The 24425-nt window shown below is 37.3% G+C and overlaps 1 protein-coding gene across 2 annotated transcripts; it reads right to left on the bottom strand.

Annotated features, from left to right (window-relative positions):
* Positions 1-11889: 11889 nt before the first annotated feature.
* On the bottom strand, positions 11890-13565 carry LOC113307832. Of its 2 annotated transcripts, XM_026556291.1 has the most exons (4): positions 13379-13565; positions 13232-13290; positions 12785-13086; positions 11890-12700 (listed from the first exon to the last, which is right to left on the bottom strand). In XM_026556291.1, exons 3-4 carry the CDS (start codon positions 12795-12797, stop codon positions 12072-12074), a joined length of 642 nt encoding a protein of 213 aa, XP_026412076.1. In that variant the 5' UTR covers positions 12798-13086; positions 13232-13290; positions 13379-13565; the 3' UTR covers positions 11890-12071. The 2 variants fall into 2 exon arrangements, with proteins under 2 accessions (XP_026412076.1, XP_026412077.1); XM_026556292.1 differs by lacking the exons at positions 12785-13086; positions 13232-13290.
* Between the last annotated feature and the right edge of the window lie 10860 nt (positions 13566-24425).

Here is a 24425-nt window from a genome sequence, read left to right as displayed (position 1 = left end):
TGGGCTGACACCTTGTATTAATTGTTGTGCCCTCGTTCTTTCTTCCTTGTTTTTTTTGAACTCAGAACCCTATTTTCCTGTTGCAGGTTCGTTGTGGCTATTCAACACTCTACATTGTCCCTGAGCTTTGACGAAGTCATTTTTATGCCATCAGATGCCTCTATAAGTTTGACACTCGAATTGTAGGACACGAACTCTGCATCTAAAACATCAAGAATTTGATTATGGGATTGTTTTGTCTTGTTATATAAAGAGCAAAAGAAATGCATTCCTACTGCAATCGTAGTTTTGGAGTGGCTGGCTCCAAAATCAATTTGATGTAATATTTTTGTTTTTTTCTTTTGGAAAGAGGTAAATAAAAAATATTGGTTGTAGATCTAAATTTTTTCATTAAATATATTGGCTAAAAATATAAAGCTTTTGTGAATTGATAAGTTAAACAGGTTTGGTTGGTCTCACAGATGGCTTCTGTCGTTTGCAGTCCCTTCTAGATTTGTATGAAAAGTTTAAGATATGGTTTCCTATTTTGGATTTTGGCATGGTTATATATCGGGAATTTTGGGAGAAAGTAACACAACAGAACTCCACTATACATGTTTTATTTTCACAAAACACCCGGCTGCACCCGCTGTATTGCAATTACCTTGGAAGCCACAATCACTTGTAATGTATCCTTCTATACACCAGAGCTTGAGGTTTCTTTATTGCAGTGAACATGCATAAACATTACCCTAGCATATGTTGCTTGAAAATTAAGCATACTAGGAGCATTTGGCCTAGAAAAGACTCGGTAACAACCATGGCTAGTACTTTAAAAGTTAAAATTCAATCTCATGTGTCTAATGGATCCGACGCTATGTTCACAATTTGTTTTTCGTGTAGCCATATCATAATCCTCCCAAAAAAAAATATGGAGTAACCATATGTCAATCTTTTGTCATGTTTGATATAATGTGTCAATTCCTTAGTATATGCGTGTCTAATAAACCAGATATTATGGACACATAAACAAACCAATGTGGCTAAATAAATCCTCTTTCCGTCACAGTCTAAAAGGTGTGTCTATTGTCATCCGACACTTTTGACACATACAAAATTATTTAATGTGGCCATATACGCATCTATGGCTACATGTGATTGGATTAAACTGAAAACCATGACCAAACGATACCCTATGGATACAGTTGATGGGTTTAGGAATAAACCCATGACTAAATGGTGCACTATGGCTACATGGTAAAACAAAATGTGGCTATAGTTATACTGATGACCAATAGCCACACAAATAACCTGAAACGTGGCTGGACTGTACACTAAAAAACGTGGCCTATGTGAAGGTTTGTACTAGTGGAAGTAATTTTAGTTGATTCGTGAAGTCAAAAAGAGGTCTCAGTAGACATGTAAAGTCAAAAGAGAACCTCACAGACTTAGGGAAGTCAACAGAAAAATTAGTGGTCCTTTGACGAAAGGATTTTCTAAAGAGATAGTTCGTAATTATACATCGAGGGGGAATGGGACTTAAGCTCATATAAAATAAACTTGCCATGAAGGATACTCAACCTTGCTGACTGGAGATCCCAAGATCAAGGTTTCGAATGAGACAACTAATTTATGGCGGGTAAAGGTAAACACTATCAGAGAATTATATTCTCTGTCCCTTCCCTATGGTGTAGATGTGATAGTGTGACTGCATGTGAAGGATGACTTTTAATAAGTCTTAATGAGTTTCATAGTTTCAATTTAAGATTGAAGTGGGGTGTAGCAGTGAACACTCTTAATGGAACTCACCTATCTGAATGAGGAAGTGGATCGCTTTCTATGAGAATATGAGCTGATTCTCTAGAGCATTCTGAGAAACAAGACGTCCAGGGCCAAAATGGACACAACGGCGGAGCTTGGCAGCAACCTTGGAGATATCATGTGTGGTTGTTATCGCGAGTTACACCAAATGTTAGACAGTTCAAGACCTAATGGACACTGGCTAATAAGTAGTTCAGGTAACCTCTCACTAAGCAAAGGTTCAAGACCTTATGGACACCTATGCCTATTCATGATATTTCTTGTTTTCCGTGTTTTATCGTATTTTTATTCATGTGGGGGATTGTTGGAAAAAATACAGTTTTATGTGAATAAAAAATTACTAATAAAAAGGTTTTTCCAAAAATAAAAAACACCTTCCAAATTTATCTCTTAGTTTTTTACGGGATAAGTTTACCATATATTTTTTGGATTTGGGTTAGGGTTTTATATAAGAAGAACCTCTTTTTATTGCCGATATATATAGAAAAACCTCTCTTATATCCCCTGGAGTTGAGTACTTCTTCTTCGTTTTTCGATGTTTGATTCGAGGGTTTAAGTGCTAACGATTCCATGAGTTTTCCGCTGCCAAGTTCTAGTAGGACAAATTTGAATGTGCTATTCAAACTTTGTTAAGATTGTTGTATCTTGGAGGCAGATGTACCCATAGGGCTATAGCATCATCTTTTCAGAGTGTAGCCGGGCATTCTTGTCTTAAGGACAGTATGTTGAACATACGCCTCAATCTACCATTCGAGTTTCTTGTTTCTATGTTGTTTAACAGGATGTTCAAGACATCAACAGTTGGCTAACTTGAAGACACGAAAATCAGATAAGTGCCTCTTTTATTATTTATTTGTTTGATCAATTTTGATTGTTATTCTCCAACACTGCCCAGTCTCAACCAATTCAAAGTTGGGACTACACTCACTAAAGTTGAAATTTTAACTACCAAATTAATAATTGCAAAATCCCTCCAGATTGCTTCACCACCTCCAGCATGCCTGACTTTCACAGCAACTAGAACGGGTTCAATCTTTTGACCAGGATAACAGAAATTCAGCGCGATGCACTTGGGCAACACTAAAAGAACGGTTCTTCCTCAAATTTTCAGAAACTTCTGAAAGCATTCCTACCAAGTGCGCCTTCTCAATAGTTCCTTTTGTCACGCAAAATTATGTGTTGGGTCTTTACTGTGGAGCTTGGTAAGCTCGTTGCACAAAACATTGGGGAGAAATCAGGTCGCCTGGCTTCCCACTGACCCCATTTTCTAGAAGCTGAACCTGCCCTTTCTAATGTAAGTATAGATTATTCACTGGGGAACTTCCTGCTTCAGCAAATGCCCTTGAATCCGAGCTACCTCTTCAGTAATGAAACCAATGATACTAGGAGCTATCAATAATTTGATCTGGTTTAAGCCAAGCTCACAGCCCAAGGATCCTATTTATTGTCAGATAAACTGACCTGCAGTATGAACATCTGTGAGAGACTTCCAAGCAAGTTGGGCGTATGTCAATGTTCTTTTGGAACCAAGAACTCAGAACCCCTCAGAGGAATTAACTATATACGTTTTCCTCGACTTCGCTTTATTGCATTTGAAAACTGTCTTTTACTAGAGAATCTATGTGCCATGGAAGGTAGTATAACTTATTGTTTTTGAATTTCTGAATGACTGCTTCCCGCAAGACGCATAACGCAGATACCACACTATATAAATTAAGGCCAAGCGTGTGCAAGAAATCTTGGAGGAAGTTTTGAGGAAACAGCTAAAAGAGCCAACCAGAATTAAGCCAGAAAAGCAGATTGGAATTCTTTTCTGACACTCAATCATGAGCTACTTGAGTTTTCTAAATGTATAAACTTCTGTTAGAAATCAATAGTTCTAAGTTCTAACAATGTAAACCCATCATTTAAACCTAACGAGTGGGCGGATTAATCGGACTAAGCTATCGGATTATATAATTCAAAAAGGTGTAGGCGCCCAATTAATTGCTAGGTTGCTGACAAGTTATTCGTAATCCTAATAATATTAATAGGATGGAAGATTAGAATAAAAATAAAAATAAAAACCTTCATATATTTTATTTAATTTTAGCGACAAAACATTGATTTCCATGGATATTTTTTTGTTGGAAACTAAAACTTTCAAGGAATGGTTTCTCATTGAGCTGAAAGCTCTAAATTTACTTGTTGTCTCACCACTTAAGTTCGGGACTAGCACCTTTGATAATGCAACTTTCAAATTCGTTAAAAAAAAATAAAAAAATAATGCCAATAGAAAAGAACTGTAAGACGTGGTTGATGAGCCACCGTCGTACATGTCTCTGTCTTTGGTCGAAAAAATGATGCTATTGCTGTCTATGTCTTAGGTCTAGAAGATAATCGTTGGACATGTCTATGCCTTAGGTATAGAAAATGATCATGTCTATGTCGTAGGTCTAGAAAATGAGAGTATCCACATCTTAGGTCTAAAAATTGATCAATGGACTAACTACCAGAAACTAATTATATCGGTGGTTATTTTAAAATTACATGTGCCTTCATCAAATGGAAGGCGTTTGAAACACCGCATGATTAAATTTAGCAATCGCTAAACACAAAATTGGTTGAATACACACCATTTCGTTAAAGCAAAATGGTAAGTCTCTATGCTATCTGGGGCGAAATATCGCACAATACTAAATTGTAACCTCGCCTCGATTAAGACAATCATTAACACGAAGAAGAGAAAAACTAGGCGAAGAGTAATGATGCGACAAGGAGAAAGAAGCACGAAGAACAACCGTACGACAGGCACATCACGACATCAATCAAGAAGAGCACGAAGCAACAGCGCGAAAGACAACGACATCTCCCCAAAGCCTGACGAATACGACAGAATGAACAAAGATCAATTAGCAGAGATTTTGCACGTGAACCCAGTTGTCTTCTACCATGGTATTTGCCTATATAAGGATTCAAATAATGAAGAGAGAGGCAGGTGGAGAAGAATTCTGTCAAGTAACAGAGCTAAAACCATTCCTAGAAGAGAGAAAAGAAGTCATTAGAGTTTCACCTTTTACTTATCATTTCCATTGTTATATGTTTGGATCTTTGTAATATTTGTAAGAATACCATATTCTCAATATAGAGCTCATTTGAAGATCATATCTAACGTCAAGAGGTGCATAATATCATTAATGTTTAAGTTTATCCCTATGACTTAGACTTGGTGTTCTTATCACTTCATTGGGTGTAGTTGTGGGATTTTCCGCAACTACATTTTGGCGCTAGAAACAGGGAGGATTATTCCTCGCCTGCATTTAGTTAGAAATCATTATCTATCCAACTTGTTCATCGTTTTACCATCACTATCTTTCGAACTCGTCTACTTGATATTTGAAACTATCATCTTTTCAAGAACTTACCCTCCCAAAGTGATAGTGGAGAGTTAAAAACAATACCCTATTTTTTGCCCGGCCCAGAAAACTCCCGACCTTTCAAAACATTGTACCTCCTTACACTGAAAACCCCAGCAATGCAAAGAGGAAATTCTGACAGCAGACGCGGAAAAGAACTAGCTGCCGCCATGGAAGACCCATAAAATTTGACCGAATGGGTTCAACCGTATGATCCAGAAAGAGATGAGAGAAGAGAAAATCAGTTCAACTGTCAAAATCGAGATGAAGAGATCTTTGCTCTCCATTGCGAAAATGAAGCACGATTCGCACAATGGAAAGAAACAGAGAAAATATTGATAGAAGAACGAATCAACCTCGCACAAGAACATGGGTGGTTAATGATAGAAAATCAGAACCTAAGAAGAAGGATACGGGAATATGAATTAGGAATAGAATATGGAGAAAGTTACAAAAGATCATGTAGGGAAAGAGGCATAGAAAGAGAAGAAAGGACGAAGCAAGCAGGCAGGACTTTATTGAGCGAAATGCACCAACCAAGGCGAAGAGGATGTAGGATAAGTAGGAGGGCATTGTATCAGAGTAAACAATGGGCAAAGACGATTCAACACGAGAATCACATATGAATCACTACAAGGCGAAGTCAAGGAACCCATGACGTATCAAAAGTTATAAAAAGGAAGAACGGAAGATCGCGTAGAAAAATGCTGAGGCAAGCCTGCGAAAATGATAAAGATAACCTCGCTGGAAATCAGGCCCTTGTCCAAACATGAGAAAAAGAGGGGAAGAAGTCATCTATTGCATTCCACTCACTGTGCGACAACTAAGTATGGAAAGAAAAGCAACTGGAAAGATAAAATGGAAGACGCAAGCTATGTATCAATTCAAAGAAACTCAAATATGAAGCAAGTTCTTTTGATAAGCAAGCAAGCAAACCAAAGGAGAAACAAAAGCAATGCGACAAAGTTACAAAAATTTCCGTAAGACCGCAATAGGGGGCAACAAGATACTATTAAAACCTGTATCTAGGGAGGATGGGACTACAGTTGTGGCGCGTCAACTTAGTTTGTGAAAAAGCGGGGGTACAACAACCATACCCAACAATTCAATTAGCAATTTGTATGGACAAACTCCAATATAATTTCTAGAGAATCAACTAGACAGTCAGACTCAATCTAGATAAAAAGTATATCAAAGAGTTTATATCTCAATCTCTCGATTTGATATATACTCAAGCAAATACAAATCTTCGAGTCTTTATCAAATACTAGAGAGATAACTTGGATGGTACCAAAGACCAATATCCAAGTTTCAATCAATTTAAATCAACAACCAAAAGGTCGGATATTCTAATTGATTGAACAACACACAACCTGTGATATTTCAATTATATAACAAAATATAATGCGGAAAAGAAATAATACAGACACCAGAATTTTGTTAACGAGGAAACCACAAATGCAGAAAAACCCCGGACCCTAGTCCTGATTGAACATACACTATATTAAGCCGCTACAGACACTAGCCTACTCCAAATTAACTTCGGTCTGGACTGTAGTTGAACCCCAATCAGTCTCACACTGATCCAAGGTACAGTTATTCTCCTACGCCTCTGATCCCAGTAGGATGCTACGCACTTGATTCCCTTAGCTGATCTCACCCACAACTAAGAGTTGCTACGACCCAAAGTCGAAGACTTTAATAAACAAATTTGTATCACACAAAAAAGTCTATGGTAATAGATAAATTCGTCTCCCACGAATATACCTACGAGTTTTGTTCCGTCTTTTGATAAATCAAGGTGAACATGAACCAATCAATAAACCGGTCTTATATTCCCGAAGAACAGCCTAATATTATTGATCACCTCACAATAATATTAACCGACACAGCGAAAAAAGATATTGTGGAATCACAAACGATGAGACGAAGTGTTTGTGATTACTTTTATATCTTGCCTATCGGAGATATAAAATCTCAAGACAATTATTTCAATTGTACTCATACGATAGAAACAACAAGATCAGATCACACAACTAAAAGAAAAGTAGTATCGATCTGGCTTCACAATCCCAATGAAGTCTTTAAGTCGTTAACCTGGTTTAGAAGAAAAAACCAAAGGTTAAAGGAGAATAGACTCTAGCTATGCAACTAGTATCACACGTAAGGTGTAGGGATTAGGTTTCCCAGTTGCTAAAGTTCTCCCTTGTATAATTTTCAAATCAGGATTTGCAATCAATGTTAGCTTCGTAACAAAGCATTCAATATTCACCGTTAGATGAAAACCTGATTAGATTCAAGCTAATATTTCTCAACCGTTGGATCGAAAACTTATCTTGTTACACACAAATGAAATGTCCAATTTTGGGTTTACGAACCGTTCCCAAACATTAACATTTGTTGGTTCAACAATAGTTAACCAAATGGTTAGCCATATGATTACTTTCGTATCAACCATATTCTTCTTCACCATAACTAGTTCAAATGACTCAAATGAACTAGTTAGAGAGTTGTTCAATTGCTTAGATCTTATGTAACTACACAAGACACAATCGAAGCAAAAACGGTTTGATTCACTCGAATCGGTTCATGAACTTTATAGCCGCGGTTTGCAAAAGCATTCCTTAGTTTAAATAAACATGAGTTCAAAAACAACCGGTTTTATATATAACCTGCTCAAGTTCGTGGACTGGGTTTGCGGACTTAAGCTCATGGAAGGAGTTCACAAACTCCAGCAGAAATTCTTGGGTCGAGAACTTCCGCCAGTTCGCGGACTTAGTTCGCGCACTTGGCTCACGCCACTTCCATTTCTCTTGATCAACAAAGTTCGCAAACTTTGGTTCAAGGAATAAGGACTTATACATATATGTGTTTCCACAATAATGCTTATATCCTACTAATGGTTATGTAATCTAAACTCTCATTTCAATCATTGAAACATTCTCAGAGGACGGATATAACCGTTATTCACAGACCATTTTTCGTTAGAGCAATTTTCAAAGTGATCGAAACATAACATGAATTTCGTCACTAGGTAAAGATGAATTCGGCTAAAGCGAAAACTTACCAACACATATTTCGAGAAATAGATAGGCGAGATAAACTCGGCTCGAAATAGCAAATGTGCATAATGAGAGTCTATATATCAAAACGACTTTTGTCTCAAGAGTAGGAGATAGAATAAATAAACTTTTGAGTGACAGATAAGTTCAAGTTTCCACATACCTTTTAGTCGATGAAGATCCACCAGTTCCTTGAGTAGTCCTTCGTCTTGTATGATGATTGCCATGGAGTTCTTGAGCTCAACTACACTTTCTATCCTAGTCCGAGACCTTTAGCTATGTAGGCTAGAAATCAAGACTTATAGTTTTGATCACTAACATTGACAAACATGCTTGAGATAGCAACGCAAGCGAGTTCGACCGAGCAATGCTCTAACAGTTCGCACTATTGTGCGACTGGAGGACTGCACAGTGTGTAAGAGGCGACCTTTAAGAAAATCCCATCCACTGGAGGCCACTGACAACGAACCTCTCAGCGAATAAGATCTCCGGTATGGGGTGTAAAAGCAGACCAGTGGAGTTAGCAGATAGCATGGAATGTGATACACTCGGTCCAAAGAAACCCCACATAGGGTGTGATCTCATGCCTATTAAGCCACTTAGGCGAAAAGCATGGGGTTGCGACAACATTGGTCGTTGCATAACTGGATGGGAGGAGCCCAACTGAAATGGTTAGGGGTGACTTCCTTGAAAGGGCGATTCAGGGGGAATATAAATGGACGACACCCTCCACTAGGGAGCTGAATTGTGTCAAAGACGGCAATGTGTTGGGGCTTTTTACTCACGGGAGTATCTAGGCATGGTATATTGTCGCAGAAATAACCTGAGGAGGTAAGAATACTAACACAGTTAAGGCGAGATCGATGGCCAATGACTCGCAAGAGCACATGGAACTGAGATTTCGTCGCCCAACAGGTGGAAGACCCTACCCAAGGCGACCATAAGTCCTTTAAAGTTCTATATGGGGGAAGAAAGTAAGACCTTACCTAGGAGGCAGTTAAGACCTATAAATATCAAACAAGTATAAATTATCCAAGATGCGCGATGAGAGCTGAGATACTAAAAGGACCACGTTGAGGCAAAAGAAAATCGCATTGCAAGGCGAACATGAACAAAGCAGGCGCAACTCTCTTCAGCTAAGTGCCAAAACCTGAAACAAGTCTTAAGGTTACTATTTAACATGATAGAATGACTATGCATGTCGATACCTCGCATTAACATATGTCGTTCCTCGCATTAGAACCTTGAACTTGCATAAACAAGCATTCACATTCTCCAGCTTTCCTAGCATAAAGTATTTAGATTCTCATAAGCATAACATCTAAGGATGTAGTCTTCCCTCAAAGATGGAAAGCAGAGGCAAGTATGGGGATGTTTAAATTTGTATGCTTCCCACCTTTTCCGTCAGACATGTAATATCCGTCCTAATTTTAAGGGCATTTTCGTCTTTTACCAAAAGGACAATTTTATAATTTTACTTATAAGGGTATTTTGGTAATTTTATTTCTTTTTGGTAACAACCACTTAAATATGATTATAAATCATGCTCATTTCCTTTCTTGCCAATAATAATAATAATTAAAAAAAAAACAAAAACGTTTTGGTTAGTAATTAATATTAATTACCAAAATTTAACACTTATCGATTGGTCATTGGCTATTAGACTTTGATTATTAATGAGTTTTTTTTTGAACAAAGGGATTATTAATGAATTTACCTTGTGTGTGGGCTGATAAAGAGGAGAAACGTCACAAAAGTGTTTGAATAAATATTAATGCAACATGTCAACGTTTGATAGGTTATTAATTTTTAATTAAAATCAAATTTTTTCCCTGAGTTTTTATTTGACCAAAACTCTTAAGCACGTGGACTTAAGCTTAGGATTTTTTGATTTCTTTATTTGTTAAGTATTTGCTATATAAGGGTTATACGGGAAGAAAATAAGAAAAGGAAAAAAAACATAGCCGCAACTTTTCTTCTCAATTATCAATTTTTATAGTTGTGAGAAAGAAAACTAAAACCTTTGATGTAGAAGAATATCTAGAGATTTTCATTGTTATTGAAGACGTAATTTCGGTGATAAAGCTATTTGTTGTAGTATTTTGGATTTGCGATTTGAGGTAGGCGCAACACAATCAAAAACCTTCTTTTTATTTAAGTTACTTCTAATTAAATTTATCTTTGCAAGTTTTCATTAGTATATGGATGATAATCGATGTTGTGAGCATCATTATGAATGTTGGGTTGCGGTCCATAGATTGTGATTCTTAAAAATATTTTTGATGGGATGCGAGATATCCTTGGGAACGGTTTTGTTTCCCTAAACCCACGTGGGGCTCCCTGGGGCGAGCGGATTGATTAAATTTATTGTTGTTTATGGATGAGGTGTTTCCATGTGTTTGCGGTGTTGTTAGTCATGTTAGATGTTTTTAAAAGGAATTGAAAAATATTGCATAAAATGTTTTGTTGCTTCTTTGCCTACTGGGTGTCACAACTCACGTCGTATTATGACAAAAATTCCAGATTTGATGCGTGACAATGGATTTGATCAACTTGGAGCCTAGAGAATGATTAGAGATGTCTAAAGTTATCATTTATGCCTAAAATTCTATTTTAAGATGTAATTAATCTTAGTTTGAATGCTGTAAAAATATTGTATGATGTTTAGTTGACTGATCATCATTTTAAATTACCAATAGGTTTTGATATGATTATTTTTGTAATAAATGTAAAACATCTTAAGGGACATTTGGTAACATTTATAGAATTTTCTGAGTTGTATAACTATTTTTAAAATAATTCTTTATACGAGTGTTAAATCCAGAAAATATCTGACCGTTTTAAATGTCTTATAAAAATTCTAATTAAGAGCTATGATAAATTGGTTTTTAGATCTTAGTGTCCACGGAGGAAATCACCATCTATGTTTTATATTTCTAAAATGACAAGACTCATCCAATTCTGAGTTGTACGCGATTAAATATAATTTTTCTAAAACAGAGTGTCACGGTTTTGTTTTTCTGCAGTTTTGGTCAACTATGAGTTTGACTGTGGTCTTGGTCTTTTAATCTTCAATTCAAAATTCTAGAAAATTTATGAACAATAGTGTTAGCAGCGTGGATTAATCCACATAAATATAATGAATTTTGGAACTCGTATGAAGCCTGTAAAATTCTAGGAATCTACCTTTCTCTGTTTTTCAGTTTTACAATTTGGTGTTGAAATCGTTACTTATTAATTAATCATAAAACATGCACGGTGTTAATATTTTTATTTGAGAACCAAAATTTGTTTTGTTTCCGGTGGCTTTAAAATTAGGTTAAATCGCCGGTTAGATCTTCCCAAATAAATTTTCTAAGTTTTCCGCCGCGATAGAAATTGTAACTTGACCATAAATTAATTAAGCCCAAATTAATTACTTAACGAGCTTGGGCTTAGTAGTCGGGCTTCGGCAATGGTATTGAAGTAGCACTTCGGGTTTTCGGGCATGGGATCCGAGCAAGATCCGGGACCCGAAAATCGAGGTGTTACAAGACACCTTGAAACCTGGAGATACACCTTAATTAGCTAAGGGACAACCAGAGAAAGAGCGCAAAATAAACAACTTAGTTATATACGTGCATCTACTTCAATTTTTCTAACGCAGGAAAGACATATCCCAACTTCAACAAAAATTCAAGTCATGCCCCCCAAGCTTGGGAGAGCCCACAAAAACATACAGTAAAAAGAAGAATGTCTTAAAAGGAGAATGCAACTAAAAGGCAACCCAATCATGAGAAGGAGAAGACGCTGAGGGAGGGTCAGTGGCTCCAGGCTACGAAGAATCTAAAGCGCCACCCTGAGAAGACAAAACATGCACTTGTTGTCTCTTCCTTGCACCCCGAGATGGTTGATGATCACCTTCAGCATCGTTTACAACAGCTTTGTCAGCTTGGTCAGCTCCATTTTTTCTGACGTCTCCAAGGAATTCATCCTCAAATTCGCCTTCAACATTTTCGCCATCAGCATCCTCCTCCTCAAATTCTTCCTCGCCATCAGAAATCTCATCTTCATCGCTAGACCCAAACTCAACAACTTCATCCGGAGGCACGTGAACGTCAGGAAATTTTCTAGTAGGAAGACCATTCTCAGTAGTAACAAGGTCGGAAGTATCCCTAGCAACCTTGTTACACAATCTCTGCGCTTCGCGGTCAGTATTGATAAGTTGGGCTTTCTTGCGACGCTTTAACAATGCGTACCTAGCCTCCATAACTTCCTTATATCGCTCAGCCTCAGTCTTAACGCGAAGAAGTTCATCGTTCGCCAAAGAAAGTTTCCAAGACAGATCAGTAGACTGATGCGAAGAAGAGTTTTCACCACTTTTAAAGATCGCCAACTCTTGCTGCGACTTCTCAAGTTTCTCCATCAAAGAACTCAGCTCCACCCGTAGGCTCTTCTCACTCTCTGTGAACGGAAAAATATATTAGATAAAGAAGACAATTGGGAAAAAAGACAAATTACGGAGCTAGGATAGATCATTTAAGACACCTTCTTTCTGCATAATCACTGAATCTAAAATCTTCTTGTGATGATCTACCCAACTAATGTATTTAACGGCTGTAACCCTATTCTCCTCAATCTCGCCTAAAGCCTTGTCAAAGTCATCAATGCCTTCAATCCTAAGGTGAACTCGAATTTTCTCGAGAATCACGCGAAGTTCGTGATTCTCCCTTTGACAATCTTGGAGAGCTCTCACCCCAGCTCTAACAGCCTCATTCTTTTCGCTAGCTAGGGTCGCCTTTTCATCGTTCCATTGATCAACAACACCCCGAAGATGCCTAACGCGATACCTAGAGGACGTCACAAAAGAAAACAATTTCCTAAACTCAAACTTAAGATGTTCATATTTTGTTTATAATCCTCAATATCATTTTCAACATAATCTTCATCATAGTCAACCAACACGAAACTATGGTTAAGAGAATTAAAATATACCAGAAGAGCTTCTCTATCTAAATTCGCGGCGATAGCAAGATCAGACAGATTGAATACCTCTGCAAGGAACCTCATGATCATCAACTAAGAAAGATATCCCTAGAAAATCAATAAAGAAACAAGACCAAGAAGAGAACAAAAACCTACCTGCTAGCAAATCATTCCTGACTCGAGCAGCCTTCGCTGGTAGCTAGATATCTATTAAGTGAATCACGTTCCTTCCGAAGCAGAAATACATGACCTTGAAGACTTGCAACTTCGGTTTCAAGAGAAGAAATTTGGGAAGACTGAGCGCGAACCACGCTCGCTACCTGGAGGTAATCCTCAACCTGAAAAATCCTCCGACACATATTCTGAAAAGTAACACGTGTGGGTTACAAAGTCTTATCGCTCACCAGAATAAAGGTAAAAGTTACAAGACTTACCAAATAGTCAAAAGCGAGATGTTGGTCAAGAGAAAGCTCAGAGCCAAACTGAAATGCACCAGTAGGAGATGGCGAAGCAAGATTTAATGTTAACTCACGAACAGAAGCAAGACTGGGATCAAACATAGAAAATTGCGGGACAGAGGACATCTTAAAAGTAAAGTTCGCAGCAACGCCTTCCAGGGTAGGCGAACTTTCGGGGAGCGCCGCTTGCGAAGCATGCCTGAAACCACTTGTTCCTTTCCCTTTATCAACATTCGCGGAAGAGGAATTCGCGGTAGAAGACGGAGCGACAAAGACGTTAGCTTTAACAGAAGCGGACTCAAAGGTCAAAGGGTTAATAACATTAACAAAAGGTTTATCTTTTGACACCCTCTCGACCTGCTCGTACTCTGGATGAACTTGCTAACTTTCGCCCTCTTAGACGAAGACGAAACAGGAGAATTTTCATGGCAAGGATCCTTATATTCGCCCACAAAATCTTCATCTTCTTCATCATGATCCTCGCCCTCAAACTCCTCTCCTTCAGGAAGAGCCTAAACAGACACGAATATAATAAGGAAACATAAGAAACAAGACTCAATTGCACAACGATAACACACATTACCTTTTGGGGACGCGAAGACCTCTTTCCCAACTTCGCCTCAGCAAGCTCTCTCTTTTTCTTTTCAGCAGCCACTTTCGCCTTATTTTCAAGAGAAATAAGTTCTTTCCACAAATACAAGTTCAAAATAAGTATATAAAAAAGAGAACCACGAGATGAGATAAGGGAAAGAACAGAAAAGAACACATACACATTCTTCTCGGTCAGGCCAATTGAACTTCCAAGGACTATATGCAAGAGGGCCCTACAAGCGAAGCATTCGGAGCAGCGTGAGGAGTACCGTCTGCATTACGACCCCACAAAAAGATGATCCTCAATAACCAAATAAAACTTCATCCAATTGGGGTCACTAGATCGACGAAGGAGGCTGTTAGAGTTACTATGATGATCCACATGCTCCAAAAGGAACCTCATACCATCCTTCAACTTTGATCTGTTCAAACGTATACCCCAGCGCGAACCATCCTTCACAGACCAATTCACGACGTATTGCTGAAAGAAGGCATCAACGGTATAATTCGCAGGGTCGTAAGGGTCCAGAACATCTGGGCAAAGAGACTTTCCAACACCAGTGGCTCGAAGAGAAAAATCCATGATAATACGAATAGCATCCCCACTCAATTGATAGGCGGCTCGATCAATTCTCGCGAGAATTTGATAAAATAGGGGAACCTCGGGGTCAAAGAGAGGAAAAGGAAGACCAGCCTTTAGTTGTCCAAACGCGACAGGCATACGAGTCGTACTCCATGATCCCTCTTGAATCTCCTTCTCACTCAAAGGAACAACATGAGATGAACCAGAAGGAACGATGATCGTAAAGCCCTTATCTTCTAAAACAGTTCGATAGCTTTTCAGAACATCAACCCACTTCTTGGCAGGCTTACGCTTTACACTGCATTTGTTAAATAGGGATGTTAAAACTACAGCAGAGGCAAAAGATGATCATAATCATGAAAAACATTAAACTAACTTACCTAGAAAGTGATGGGGAAGCAATAATAGAAACAGATATATCTTGATCCGCCATCAAATCAGAAATGAAGAGACTGAAGGGAAGAACTCGAAACAAGAAGATGAACAGAGAAGAGAGAAGGGAGAGTAAGAAAAATAAAAAAAATTCATCTTTTACCTCTCTCCTAGATATTTATCCGAATAGGAGCAGTAAAGACGTGCCGCTTAGAGAGGATGAAACCGCTAACACGTGTGGTGGTAACGCGGAAATCACGGAAGCATGTTGGGTAAAGTAGAGAAAACGAAAAGATGGGTCTGACACGAAGCATTGACCAAGGGATTCTCGCATTATTCCACTTAAGAAGAACAACGCGAGAAGAGGAAAAATGTAGGGGAGAAATATCGCACAATACTAAATTATAACCTCGCCTCGATTAAGACAACCAATAACACGAAGAAGAGAGAAACTAGGAGAAGAGTAATTATGCGACAAGGAGAAAGAAGCACGAAGAATAACCGTACGACAGGCACATCACGACATCAATCAAGAAGAGCACGAAGCAACAACACGAAAGACATCGACATCTCCCCAAAGCCTGGCGAATACGACAGAATGAACAAAGATCAATTAGCAGAGATTTTGCATGTGAACCCAGTTGTCTTCTACCATGGTATTTGCCTATATAAGGATTCAAATAATGAAGAGAGAGGCAGGTGGAGAAGAATTCAGTCAAGTAACAGAGCTAAAACCATTCCTAGAAGAGAGAAAAGAAGCCATTAGAGTTTCACCTTTTACTTATCATTTCCATTGTTATATGTTTGGATCTTTGTAATATTTGTAAGAATACCATATTCTCAATATGTAGCTCATTTGAAGATCACATTTAAAAACGTCAAGAGGTGCATAATATCATTAATGTTTAAGTTTATCCCTATAACTTAGACTTGGTGTTATTATCACTTCATTAAGTGTAGTTGTGGGATTTTCCACAACTACACTACCTATCCGCAACGAGTGTAAAGTATATTTAGCATTTTACCTTACCCATTCTTGATCAGCAAGGTAAAATGGATAGTACATAGGTGAAAACAACGAGAGAGCAGAGATGGGAAAAAAATCTCAATCAAGCCTGCTTTTATGTTTATCAAAATCAACAAATTGATGGCCACCAATTTTCAGTACGATTGTTGGAGGACCTTAAATATAATTCTCCCAACATAATAACACCTTCATGTACGTAGTTCTTGAAATCTTAATTTCAGATCCAACATTAACAACTGTTGGTTTGGCCCTATGAATAAGACATTGTTTTTAATGTGTTTGTTAAGGTAATATCATCTTTAATAAATTATGTGCGATCCATGTTTATGGAGAACAGTACTCCACGCAATTAAATGTCTACAAACAAATGAATGAACCATATTCGTAGACATTTTTCCTTTCTTCGCTGATAAGTTTTTCGAGAGCTGTCTCATTTCCTCTCGATGGCAACCGTTCAGCCAAGTCGCGAAACAAAGACCAGTTTGCTAAATCAAAGCTAAAGCACTCCAATAAATACCTTAGATTGTGAGAGTATCATGTGAGATCCTCCATTCATTATGATATTTGACTTCGTCCCATTATTTGTGCCGACTAATTACTAGTAAGAGCTGTTGTTAATTAGTGAGTTTTTGTTTAATTATGTCGTCAGTCATTGTTCAATCATATTTTATTGTGTTTTTTCTCCTTTTCCAACATGCAAGAACCTATGAAATTTTGAAGCACGATAGAAGAGAATCGAAAATTGCAACGGGATTAAAAAGCACGTGACGCGAATGCAAGGTTTAATTATGCCGCGTTGATTCCGCAAGAAAACATGGCCGTAGCTTTTCCTTATATTCCCCTAAATTAATTAAGAAGAGTCAGCACTAAAATTTCCTATAAGAACCCGTAATAACAGACTACTTCCATGCAATTAATGCAATGCCACGTGAAGTAGGAAACCGTTAGAGGTAGTTGTCCACGTGCAATTAAGTTCTTGATTTTGAGTCCCACGTGTGATGCTACTATTACTGTTACAGTGTTACTAATCCAAAACCTTTCTCGTACGCTTGCTCCCACGAACCTAGTTATTGAGAAGGCTATACGAGAAACAAGAATTATTTTTATTTTTTATCGGCAAACTTGGAAAATATTATAAATGGCTCACCGGAAGTAAGCAAGAAAAGTTCAAAGAGCTTGCAAACTCATCTGCATGACAAGAGTCATCACAGGAAATCCAGAAAATTTAAAGAACACATACTAAATTACAAAGAAGTTGTTCCAACTCCCCAATACAACGTCTAGATGAGTCCCCTTTAATTCATCTGTATTTCTCTTACAAAGGTAGATTTGGATTTTAACTTATTCAATAACTCTTGGATATCCCCATTTCCATCCCTAGAAATTATTTTATTCCTACAATTCCAAATGGACCAACAAGTGGAGGCATGAATGAGAGGCCAATGCAACTTCCCGACTGGATGAAGTAAACACGATCTCCACCCCTTAATAATGAGATCTATACATTTAGGGAAAGGTCCGATGAAGCGAACTGCGTCTTTGAAATGCTTCCAAATTTGAAAAGAGAAGCTACAATTGAACAAAAGATATTCCACAGTTTCACCATCTTTACAACAAAGCAAACACCCATTCACGATAATTTGCCTTTCGTATAAAGGGTGTCCATCGTAGTAAGTGTTTTTTGGTACACACGGCAAAGAAAAAAATCCAATCTTATGAAGCCAAGACCTAAACTAAATATTAAGATGAAGGTTTGGAGAAGTTTGTTCGTTTTCTAACTTGGCGTAACATGACTTAACCGAGAAGACGTCGGAACTATTAATGTTCCATTTAATGGAGTTTGAACCTGTCGCCTGAATAAACACTTCAAGAACCAAAGTTAAAGCACATAGCTTGACAATTTATGGTTGCGTTAGCCTCCTATTCAGGCCCAATTTTCATGCTCCTCCTTGCTGAAGTCGAGCATCGCAATTCACGACAGTCCAATTCTTAGTAGAGGCAGTGACATACACTTGTAGGAAAGATGTGGAGAAAGCAGTCGTACCTGCCCAATGGTGTTCCCAGAACAAAACTGAAGTACCATCTCCAACTTGTAAGATATAATTTTTTTGAAAGCGTTGAGCTGCTTGTGTATGCCCTTACAAACTCCGTAGCCAGCAACACCTTTTCGAGCTTTGGTTTCTCTATCAAAATTCGTTGAAACATACTTAGAAGCCACTGCCTTTCTCCAGAGAGAGTCTTTCTCGTGATTGAAGCGCTACAACCATTTCGAAACCAGAGCCTTATTTATACTTTTAAGAGATTTGACCCTTAAACCACCATGCTTGATAGGGGTGCTCACCTTATCCCAAGAAACTAGGATCCCGAAAAAAGTCTGGGATCACTTTCGCCAAAGCATTGATCACTTTCATAGGAGCTGCTAAAAAAAGAAAATATTATATAGGCACACTAGAAAGCACATTTTTAACTAAAGTTAGTTTGCCCTCCTTTGTAAGACTTGATCTCCTCCAATTAGGAAGTCTGGCTATATATTTTCCTATAATCGGGTCCCACATATCATTGTCATTTGCAGCCTTTTCAAGGGGAAGACCCAGATAGGTCGTCGGCATCAACTCTCTTCTACAACCCATCCTCTCAGCCAAACTAGAAATATTTGTGACACCAGATATACCAAACATGCTTGTTTTGGCAAAGTTGATATGCAAACCAGACGACATCTAAAAAAAAAAGATAAAAAAGTGCATTATCTTGTTCCCGACTCATCTAAGAAAACAAGTGTGTCGTCTGCAAATTGCAGATGGCCCATCTTGATAATATTTGCCAAAAACAAAACTTCTAATACATCATAATTCCACTTCCTTTTGAAGCATTAAGTTTTAAGCTTTTGAGACAACAAGAAATAAGAAAGGATACAGAGGACCTCCTTGCCTTAGGCCCTTACTAGTGATGAACTTTGAGTGAGTTGACCCGTTAATGAGGGATAAAATAGGAGTATTGTTGATGCATCCTTTAATCCAACATCTCTACTTAGCTTGGAAGCCCATTTTCTGAAGAAATTCATCGACAAACTCTCACGAGACATGATCGAACACTTTCTTGAAGTCGATCTTACACACAATTCTTAGAAATTCACTTTTTATTTTAGAGTCCATGTACTCATTAGCAATAAGAGCGAAATCTAGAATTTTCCTTCCTTCGATGAAATCCAATTGATGAGAAGAGATCAAGAGTGGAAACAAGGGCTTCAATATCTATGCCATCACCTTGGAAACCATTTTATAGACGTTACTCACTAAGCAAATATGCCTAAAATCCTTCACTTCTTCCACATATCCTTCTTCGGAATCAAAGCCACAAAGAAGCTTTTAGTCTCCAATTGATAGTCCCCCACTTGTTGAAAGTTTTAATGACCCGCATAATATCTTCACGCATAAAGAACCAGCATTAAAAATAACATGAACCTTAAATCCATATGGCTCCGGTAATCGATCTTGGCCCAAACATTTCAAAGATAATATGCATTCATCTCCAGTAATATCTTTTTCCAGCGTTGTAGCTTGTTCAGCATCTATCGTCTTGAAATTCATGTTCTCAATGCTAGGTCTCAGTCTCGAATTCCGTTGAAAGAGAATACTATAGAAAGAAGTTATATAACCTTGGATCTTAGATTTGTCTTTCGAGAGAACTCCATTGATTTTTAAGCACGAAATTGAGTTTCTACGCCTTCTAATTTCACGATCCTGTGGTAAAACTTTACGTTGCGATCACCATCCTTGTACCATTGCATACGTGATTTCTGCCATAACATCGTATCATTTCTATCAGTCAATTTCTCAAACTCAGAAGTTATAGAAAGCTGTGTAGCCAACTGTGAATCCGTGAGAGGATCCTATTCCATTCTTTAAGCTGGAATTTAGTGCTTGAAGTTTTTTTCTAGCACAAAGCCAGCAGACCCTAGAAAGAGAAAGAATTTCACTAATGGTGCATTAGATCAATTACATTGGTGCCTTGCATCCACATATATTCAAATCTCCAAGGAGGATCCCCCCAAGCTTCTAGTTCACAAGAAAAGCTTACATGAAAATGGTCTGAAAGGGGATTACCCAAAACTGAAGATGCCAAAGAAGGAAAATGAAGGTCAAAATCTCCTGAAATCACAAATCTGTCCAACTTACTGCATTAGAACCTTGTCTCGACCAAGTGAACCTAGCCCCTGACATTAGCAAATATACTAACTTATTGTCTACTATGAACTTGGAGAACTCTCACATACCAGAAGTGGTGGAGACATAATTTTCTCTTTCATGCATTCTTATAACTCGTTGAAATCGCCTCTATGCACCAAGGGAGATTCCAAGAGTCGAAAGCCAACTTAAGTTCATCCCAAAGAATAATTCTAGATATTTTGTCACATGGAGCATAAAATTCAGACAACATCCATTTGAAGTTATCCAAGACCATCCTGCAATACTTATCGAAAATGGAGTGTATACCCCTAATAAAATCATCCAAATAATTAGAATACCCCCTGAAAATACTATCGAATCAACTATAACCCACCCACAAATACCATTACCCCATAACTGCTGCACAATCCTATAACAGTAAGATTTCAACCTTGTTTAGAGCAAAATTACTATGTATGGTTTCTATAAAGTAATACAATTTTTAATCCTGACTCTTCTCTTCCTTTTACGGATGTTGTTAACGTTCTGAGATACACAGTTAAACATTAAAAAGATTTACCCAATAACCAAAAACAAGAAATATTTACAAGTAAATACCAAAATCAGAATAATCCGGCATACGATACAAGAATACAACGATATTGTCCCATGACGGCATCCACCGATGAAGTGGTTGATCCCGACAAAAAACTAAACAATATTGGTAATCATTGTTAAGAGAGTCATGCAATATATCCCTAACTCATTGGTTCTTTGAGAACTAGTGAATCGTATGCTACCTCCAATGCGTCTTCCTAAACGTAAAATTACTGATACATGGGGGAAGGTCAGTAAAAGCAGTGATGAACATGAATTTGTTGAGCAAATAGCTATCCTAGTTTTTGAGTAAAGAGCAACAAAAGTTGTTAATAAAATCCCAAGTACTGCTACTAGTCCTGATAGTAAGGTTATTCATGAAGGTAGTCAATATCGGTTGTACAGACCGATATTACAGGTTTTTATCGGATATCGGAAAATACCTATACGATATCGAAAATATCGGCGATACAAAGAAGGAATGATATTATCGGTTGTACAGGCCGGTACAGACCGATATATCGGTTTTACTTGTATACTGATAATATCGGTTTCGTTAATAAATTTTTCATCAACATGCATCTAGTCTTTTCAGACAAGTGCAATATCAATTGGAGAAGGTAAAAAGCCCCAATAAATTTATAATATAAAATCAATGACTATATGGTAGGATATAAGATGGAAACCATATTTCGATTACAAGGCAGGGAAATATAATAGATAAATAGGAAGGATAATAAAAAAGATTTACCGGCATAGTGGGACAACAATCACAACGCTGGCTAATAAACCACCTTGTATTTTGGAAATTTGAGATATGTGTATCATTCTTATTATTTGTTATTATGGTTTTATAATTATTTGAATTTCTATATTAAATGATGTATCGCCGATAAAAACTGATATTATCTTTTGTATAGGTGTATCGGACCCGGCCGATACGAGACCGATACGCGATATTAACTACCTTGGTTGTGAATTCTGATTCGTTGAATGGAACTCGCTGGTCATAGTTTTTGAAGAGGAATGTGTGAGATTTATTCACAAAAATCAAGAAAAGGATCTCCTCTCAGGAGTTACTTATGAATGCTAGTGTTTCTATCATATTTAGTAGGCTAGTTATACTTCTACGAATGATAGTGAATATATATGTATGTATATCCAGCATTTTCATCATTGCTGGTATGGGAGAACATGATAATAGATGATACTCCATATGGGTTGACATCAAGTTCTCTTTTCAAATAAAATGAAATTGGATGATCTTATAGATTTTTGTTTTGGTTTTCTGATCATGTTTCTTCTTTTTTTCCTGCTTTTCTCATCGAGAGTTTGGCCTTTATGTCCCTCTCGTGTTTCTATTTTTTTATTTTATAATTATTATTAATAATAAATTCTCCTTGTGAGTTTTGTTAAAAAAGAAGTAAAAAAATATCCCGGTTAAATGTATAGTGAAACAAAGTAACCTTTATATGTATACTTTTATAACAACAAGGAACATCAATGAACATATGGATCTATGCATATTCATTACCTTGTTAAACTCCGATTTAATAACAGTGGTAAAAGCATTCCATTTCGCTCATAGTGCTTGCGGGAGGTAGGGGATGGATTCCCACTAGGGAAGGTTGGATCCCCCATTTTCACTAATTTTCTCTATGGATAGAGCTGAGATTGAGTCTTGTTGATGGGGTGGTGGTTGGATTAGCAGTGGGGTTAGTCCAGCTTGTTAGGTCTGCTCAGGGGGTGGGCTTAGCTGTTCCGTGTCGACAGGTAAAAAAAAAACTTCTTTAGATGAAACCCAAGAATACCTAAGGAGAGTTATCAAAGTAAAATAAAACAGACCGTGAAAAGCCATAATGTATGAGTACATAGATAGTATTCTAATAATTTTTCATTACAAAATGCACACCAGTTCAACACCTTGATGCATTAACATTGACCGATATGGTGATTATCACGTTATGCAAAATTGACATGTAAACATGAACATCTTTACAAAAATAACTATCTACCTATGAACCAAATTTACTCTTGTATCTAGATTATTCTTAAACACCAACAACTTAAACATTATTATATTTGGAGAAAATTTGTGTTTTCTGATGAGCTCATCGGTTGGATTTTCCATATTAGTAATCTAGAGCTTTTTACAACAAAAGTTGAAAAAAATGATTTTTTTGTTGTTGTTCAACAACCATGCCACAAAACATCCACGTTGACTTATGAATTGGTACCTTTAACTTACACAAGGTTAATAGCGTAATCAGAAGCATTACAAATAGTTAGTCTTCAAAGAGACTCTAAGTTTTTTTTGGATCAATGTAAAACTAAATAAGAACATAGAAGATGCACACCAAAAGAAACGATAAAACAATAAAACAAGATTAAACATGGTTCGACAAGATATGCCTACGATCAATCCTTTACTATAGTCTATAATCCTTCTTACATAAACACTTAAACGATTAACAAATCAATCACAAACTTATGATCAATAGGGTATTTATTAAACACTTCCATTGGATTCTTTAAAGAAATTTTGTTTGGAAAATTGAAAGAATAATGGATTTGACTCACCGAGTTATACCACTTACATGTCTTGTTGGTCTGAGTCCATTAACAAAATTCAATGGGCGTAAATAGTCAATTATGTTGGGTTGTAGTCGCCGGACCGAAAAAGATGATTTATCGAGCACTGATTTTGAGGTTCTGTACCACCATGTATAAGAGAGGATTTACTAAACTTCATCATTCTTTTTATTAGCTATTTGTTTCACGATTTATGATCTGAGAAACCTCAAGTACAAAATATCTCTCAATAGTATGGAGCATCAGAATCAGGTATTTAACTATCGTGGAGATAACGCTTTCATATAACATTTAATACCTCATAATCAATTCATACATAGGATCCTCTAATACCTCACTTCCTTTAGCGATTGAAGCAAAAACACTCTTCGAATTTGATTTTTTACGATGTTTCTCAACATTTGCTTTAAGCTTATTGAATTTCGTGGCCCAAATAACCTCGGAAACCTTGTAAGTTAGGATATCCTAAGGCTTAATTGACTGCAGGATCTTAAGTTTTCCATACACTATAAGACTATTCTCAACACGCCCCCTCACATGTAGCTATGTTAGATCTAACACGTGGATATTTAGTTGGGTAACGTGGATTAGCTATGGTTATATTAAATTCATCACAATGTTTTTCTCTAATTCATCATAATTTCCTGCTCTGATACCATGTAAAACTTCATGGATGTAACTAACCTTGATGTCCAAGACTTATTAGCTGTAAGATCTTAAGTTTCCCATACAATGTGGGACTATTCTCAATAAATCTTAGGACAATCAACCATCATATGACCGGTTTCACGACATTAATAATTCTCAACATCGTTCC

Source organism: Papaver somniferum, chromosome 9 (assembly GCF_003573695.1).
Source record: "Papaver somniferum cultivar HN1 chromosome 9, ASM357369v1, whole genome shotgun sequence".
Taxonomy (NCBI): Eukaryota; Viridiplantae; Streptophyta; class Magnoliopsida; order Ranunculales; family Papaveraceae; genus Papaver; species Papaver somniferum.
The sequence above is the reverse complement of the archived record's forward strand: the minus strand, read 5'-3'. Positions and strand labels throughout refer to the sequence as shown.